This window comes from Diadema antillarum, unplaced genomic scaffold (assembly GCF_040938485.1).
Source record: "Diadema antillarum isolate AM-2024a unplaced genomic scaffold, OU_Dant_1.0 seq00000338_RagTag, whole genome shotgun sequence".
NCBI classification, from domain to species: Eukaryota; Metazoa; Echinodermata; class Echinoidea; order Diadematoida; family Diadematidae; genus Diadema; species Diadema antillarum.
The window spans coordinates 405,585-411,809 of NW_027271351.1; the positions used below are offsets into that span (position 1 = coordinate 405,585).

The following is a 6,225-nucleotide window of genomic DNA, read 5'->3' on the forward strand; positions in this document are numbered from 1 at the left end:
AAAACATCTATAGGATTTCTGTTGGTACCAGAGAAACATCAACCTTCTACAGATTAAAAAAGAAATACTAGTGGGCATTTAGAAAAGGAAAGATATTCTAAATGCAAAACTAATGCTTGGCAAACAAATTTTTTACATAAAACAATTTTCATTCAAAATCATGATTCCTTATTCTGGGGTGAAGAAAAAAGAATCATACCACCAGTGACAAATATATTCTGGCTGGCAGCTCTATACATATCGTCAGGATGGTGTGATGGGAGTACAACATGGCACTCATCAAAATGTGGGTCCGCCTTTATCTATATGACATGGGGTACAACTGCAGTGAGTCAGTAATACCCTCTTGTAGATGTCTGGCATGCTTCGCTTTTAATGAGATATATGATGAAACAGTCTTAACACTGCCGATTATCTGTGGCCCTGCTTTGAAGAATTTATAGGAAGACAAGTTATGGCACAGAGGAGAGATGGGGATATGGGTCACGCTGTGTGGAAACTTTGGACTCGTTTACTTGGTCTTCTTCATCTGCTGGACTGTGTCATGCTCGGTGTCGTAGTCCTCGTCGTACTTCATCTCCGTCCCAAGCATCTTGTCCCACCAGGTGAAGGTTGGGGCATAGTTGCCATGGAAATTCTTGTGATGGAAGTCGTGGAATTTGGCTCCTGAAGAGAAAGAAAAAAAATATCAAAATTTGAAGGAAAAAAAATCTCTCATTCAACCTTGCAAATTTACATGAAGGCAAAATAACACGATCTACAATGTGAAATTTAGGTTTATGCATATGCCTGTTTTATTGCCACAAATGAAACAAAAATTTAAGAAATATATAAAATATTATTTCGCATTTCCTCATACTGTACTTACAAAATTGTCTTACAGATGCCGTATTGCAATATACTATACCGCAAATATATGGCATACACAGTAGATATATTACATAATGTGTGCATTGGAGTATACCATAGAAGCATATTACATTTCGTACACCTCCATGAATATACTAAAATATGATGGTTTTCTATCATGAGCTACGTAAAAAAAGAGGACCCCTTCCAAACCTCCATAGAACGGGAAGAGATGCAATGGATTCAGGGAGACAGTGTAACCAGAGTGGACGTCAGTGACCTCCAACAGGCGGACGAGCATCCAGGCCCAGATAAAGAAAAGGTGGTTCCCAAACAGCAGCACTCCCCACGCAAAGCCCAATCCAAGACCTGCGGAGAAACAAAAGACAGCACAGGTTTACCTACAGGCATACAGACATAATATACTGTAGATGCTTAAATAGCTCATAATTGCGAGTCTTAAAAGTTAACAAAAATATGTTTATTTCTTTGTGTATATGTGTTTATGTGCATGCTCAGGTATTGTGATGTAACATGCTTTAGGTGTAAATGGATGAATGTGTGTGTGTGTGTGTGTGTGTGTCAGTAGATGTTAGAAATTGAAGACCACATGACAATTAAGTGAATTAAAAAAAAAATGTACTCAAAAAGATGATTACATAATTTAAACATTCTGTTTACAGCCAGACCGTACATAGTGGTAGCAAGTTTTTTTATTTTGGCTGTGACTACAAAAAGGCCTTTAGAAATAATTGTTATAATATGTAATCTATGGCTGAAATATGAGGAAATTGGCAGGTACTGGCAAAAAGAAAAACAAGACAAAAAAGAGCTTCTGGCCTACATCTCATTATAAGGTCATTAGTCATTAAACTTTGGAGAGGAAACATAATCTGACCCCTTTACATGGCACTGTGGGATATTCTGTGGAGATGAGATTGTTTCAAAAGCATTTAGTGGCTTTATTTCAAAACTCATATATTTCACTCTGATTTACGTCTTCCTCCAGAATTTGTCAGAAATGCAAAGAATGACAATGATTTTGCTGGATGACTTCTGGTACAATCTCAGCTGCTGCGTGGTTGTGGCATACACTACTTCTCCCATTAGAAACTTACCCAAGGTTTCTACTGGATGTGTATACTCAGCAACCATTCCGAATGGAGCCTGTGATAGGAAAAAAATACACGAGGAAGATAGTGTTTCATTATGATCCGAAAACATACAAATTAAGAAGCACTTCATTATGTGAATATAATAGATAAAGCTGAGGACAGCCAAACAAGGTCAGTGGAGGCAGATGTTAAATTCTGTTTATCACATAATGCATCTTATTTCATACATAATATTTGGACATAGATGGTAGCTAGCACAAACAATTAAAAGTGATGGGATTGCCTTACAAATGGGGTGCTCTGTATTATAAAATCGATCTTGTGTACAAAAAAGTCGAGACGTTTTGTACCAGCTAGTATAGGCCTATGCATCTGCTCAAAGAAATTGAGATCTTTTAAAGACAAATAACAAGAATCTCTTCATGGATTTATACCCCTCTGGTCCTTAACCACCTATGCTTGAGTGTTGATATGTCTTTTTATAGAACAGCATGCAATACTCAGGGGAATGTGCTAAGTGTGGCTGAAATACTCCTGCCAGCTAACGGGCAAGTAATCACAGTTACTACTAACTCACAGAGTCAACATGGTGGTTAATATTTACTAGGATGGTACATCCAAAGTCTGTGCAGCCTTGTTTTATCTACAGACATGGTGAGTGTGGCAGTAGAATCCTGAGACAGCAACAACCTTTATCAACATGCCGAGTCACGTCTTGCAGGTGACTGCACTTCTTTTTTCATAACCTCCATGTAATCTTATAACCTTATGTATTTGCAAGACCTTATGGATGTGACTTGCAAGAGTCATAATGAGCCCTAATGATGGAATCGTAACAAAGTTATAATCTTGAACTGAAGACTAGAAATGCCTCTGCGATATGAAAATGCATGGAAAATAAGGTCGCCTTAAATTGTAACAGGCCACAATGCCAGTAGTTTTATCTGCAGTGCATTGTTGGAACAATTATCATTAAATCCACAGTAATCCACACAGAGATTGAAATAAAAGCTGTGTGTGGTGAAATAGAAGTAGAGTTTTTGTCTCTCTTATCATGCGGTAGGCCTGCATACATCTGCCTTAGAAATATCAGAGAAAATTCAAGTCGGGAGATTACTAGTAGTAGACCACATAATAACAACAGTAATCATCAGCTGACCTTAAAGTTGTGGTGGACCTTGTGAACATACTGGTAAATGCTTTTGTGATGGAGCCCTCTGTGGACGAAATAATGCCAGGTGTCTTCGATAACCAGTGAAACAAAGCACTGGGCCAAGAGAATGTACCTGAGAAAAAGGTGAAAGTACATGGTACACTATCAATTTGCACCAACATCCAACCTGCTTATTGAGATTAATCAAAGTGGTTTATATTACTTTGGAAGGGCAACGTTTCATCAAGAGGTTTGATTGCGAAGTGATTATATATGGAAACCACCTATTATGATTGTGTAAGAGCATTACAGAAGGGGATTAGCCGACCTAGATTGCATTTTAGACATTGAGTACAATACCACAAAATAGATGGGGAAATAAATCTATAGCTATGAGTTTCCTTACCAGTCTAGCACGGCATGCACATGGTGTGTGGGAGTTAGGGAGACATTTTGTGTATGTCAATTTTCAAAAATGCTATACAGGACAAAGAACAGCCTTTGGACACTTTATTTGGATGCAGTGAGAATTCTACTTGATAAGCTCCTGCCAAGGATAACAGATTACATGAGCAAACAATGGTACAAGTTTGGTAGACTGTGACAGCCTACTGACAAACACTGACAATGATAATAATATCAATATCAATTAAAATCCTTTGAAAACGTAACTCTGTCTATTTATACACAGAAATGAGCAATCTAGTCTCACAGGTTTCAAACTTATTCTTTCTATCATTTCATCTTCAAGACGCTATATGAAACTATATAGCATGGGTATATCTGTACACATGTAGAGCTAAATAAAGGTCCCAGCAAAATAGCTGATTAGTTAGTCATCTTAGTTAGTCAGCTTTATTGCCATGATACATTTACAAGAGGATCTTTTTTTTCTTTCAGCGATATTAGGATTTTACTCTGCCCATGGCCTTTCTGAACGACAGGGTAACAATCCTGATCACACTCAAATAATAAAAGTGAACATAATTAATGCAAAGACATTACACAGACTAAAACAGAATGATCTCTTGAAGAATGCAACAGTTCAGAGTATTCGTAGTGTTTATATCTGAAATTCTTACATTTCCCAACACAATTTATAACAGTTTTGCTGCTTACATTCAAACTAAACTAATATAATCTGTTTGGTGACCCCTCTTTAATGAATTGACAAATTGTTCAGAAACAAAGGAATACATTTCTAATTGATACTCACCACTGGGGTATGTCATCAAAATCAAAAGATACGTTGAAGTACTGGCAGTAGAAGTAATTACCCACTATCAGAGGGGTCTGGACAAGAAACTGGTTGTACATAACATACTTGAAACACTGCCACTGCTGTCCATATGTGGTTGGCTTGTCCTGAAATGAAGGATTTTAAAAATTTGCATTTAAAGACAAAAGATAAAAACTGCATGATGTTCAAGCATTGTGGAGAACCTGCATTACAATGATAATATATGTACACTAGTAATGTATTGAGCATTTTATTGATTATTCATTGAAACTAGTGTGTACAAGAAAAACAAACTGCTCAAGTAAGATCATACATGTAATGCGATCATGCTGGGGTTCAGACCTTGGCAAGAAGATCACTTATACATGAAATTTACTATGAACTACGATAACATGATCATGGCTTACAATTCAATGCATTTCCTCTTTATACTATGTCTTTTTATTTTCTTATTAGATACAGTAATAGAACTTTGCATTTGTAGATCCCCTATATTACAAAGGTAAAGGAAAAGGCCAGGGCTCCTTTTATTATAATGATATGTGTGGCTCGGACCCTTCACATGAAAATATATGAGACCTAAATGCTAACCATACCAATTACTAAGCAGTCCCCTACTTCTAAATCAATCATTAGCATATTGACTGCCGTGCTCCAACATTATGTACCTCTGAATAATTCAACTCTGTAAAAAAATATGAACATATATTATCCAAACTGTCAGAAGAAAGTTAGTAATTTCAGCACTGAATGGCTATCTGAATCACAGAGTTATTGCTCACTACAAATCTACTTCATACAAAAAAAAAAAAAAAAAAATTCACACTTTGTTGATGGAAATCAAGGGGAAGGGGGCGGGGAGCAAAATTATTTTACCTGTTGTATTTTGTACCTGTCCATGAATGGAATGAACTGGAAGATGAAGGCTGGTGCACATAGCAGGAAGAAGGATACCTTTATAACAACATTGAGAGAAAGAGACTGTAAAGAAGAATTTCTGGTCAGAAAGGGTGAAGGCATGGAATATAGGAAGAATACTAAAGTAGGGGCATTTAAAGGTGTCCAGTTTCAAATATTGCTATGCTAAGTTCAATGACATTATGAAACACACACCACACAGTGTAAGGGAGACTTCTTTCTGTTTAGGTGTGTGTGCATATGGCGGGATCAACCTATAGAGGGAGGTACTGATAAACAGATGGACATCTATTTTACTGATGCGAAGAGCTATGCGCTCATGTACTTATCTGTTAGTCAGCTTATCTTCAGCTGCTAGCTGCTCAGGCAGACATTTAATAGTCAAACTGTGGTCAAGATCAGCATTAACGATGAGTAAGATATATCAAGCAAATAAACCTTATCGCCTCGTGAAATGAAAGACATAAGAGCTAGACCACTGCTAGTCTCCAGTAGACTTATATGACAAAGACAAAACAATACCAACTGCAAGTGGAGTAGCTGTGACATGGGTGGCATAGAAGTAGAACACAAAACTGACACACTATCGCTGTGTCAATCGAGTAGAACTTTATGTTCCCTGATAATGGTGTCACATCCACATTTTTAACTTACGATGTGAAAACATGCCGAGATGTACACCGAGATCTGAAATCGCGTATAATGCGTTGTCATGTACCTCCATGAATGTTCAAACGCTCCATAATGACTCTCTGTCAAATTCTCCATGACGGCGGTAGCTGTCCGTAAAATAGGTAGAATGTATAGCTGTTGCTGTTATTACATAAGAACAACTAAACCGCTATACATTCAGCAGGTCTACGGGCCAGTTGATACGGCAAAGCGGACTGTTGATCATCTGGTACACGTACTACACCAATGGACCTGTGTGTGTGTTGTGCGTGTGTATG

The 6,225-nt window shown here is 37.5% G+C and overlaps 1 protein-coding gene across 1 annotated transcript; it reads right to left on the reverse strand.

The window, feature by feature from the left end:
- Positions 1–511: 511 nt before the first annotated feature.
- Positions 512–5,988, reverse strand: LOC139730828 (methylsterol monooxygenase 1-like). Its single transcript, XM_071641701.1, has 7 exons — positions 5,930–5,988; positions 5,234–5,311; positions 4,334–4,482; positions 3,124–3,250; positions 1,968–2,016; positions 1,063–1,218; positions 512–666 (listed from the first exon to the last, which is right to left on the reverse strand). The coding sequence occupies exons 2-7, from the start codon at positions 5,255–5,257 to the stop codon at positions 512–514; spliced, it is 660 nt and encodes a 219-aa protein (XP_071497802.1). The 5' UTR covers positions 5,258–5,311; positions 5,930–5,988.
- Between the last annotated feature and the right edge of the window lie 237 nt (positions 5,989–6,225).

Bases quoted from the DNA above. Each gene is read 5' to 3' on its own strand.
- LOC139730828 (XM_071641701.1), bottom strand. From the start codon at position 5,257: ATGGACAGGTACAAAATACAACAG. The intron at 3,251-4,333 runs GTGAGTATCAAT...CCTTTTTCTCAG, and splicing joins TTTGATGACATACCCCAGTG to GTACATTCTCTTGGCCCAGT. The intron at 667-1,062 runs GTTTGGAAGGGG...CTTTCTCTTCAG, and splicing joins TCTCTTCCCGTTCTATGGAG to GAGCCAAATTCCACGACTTC.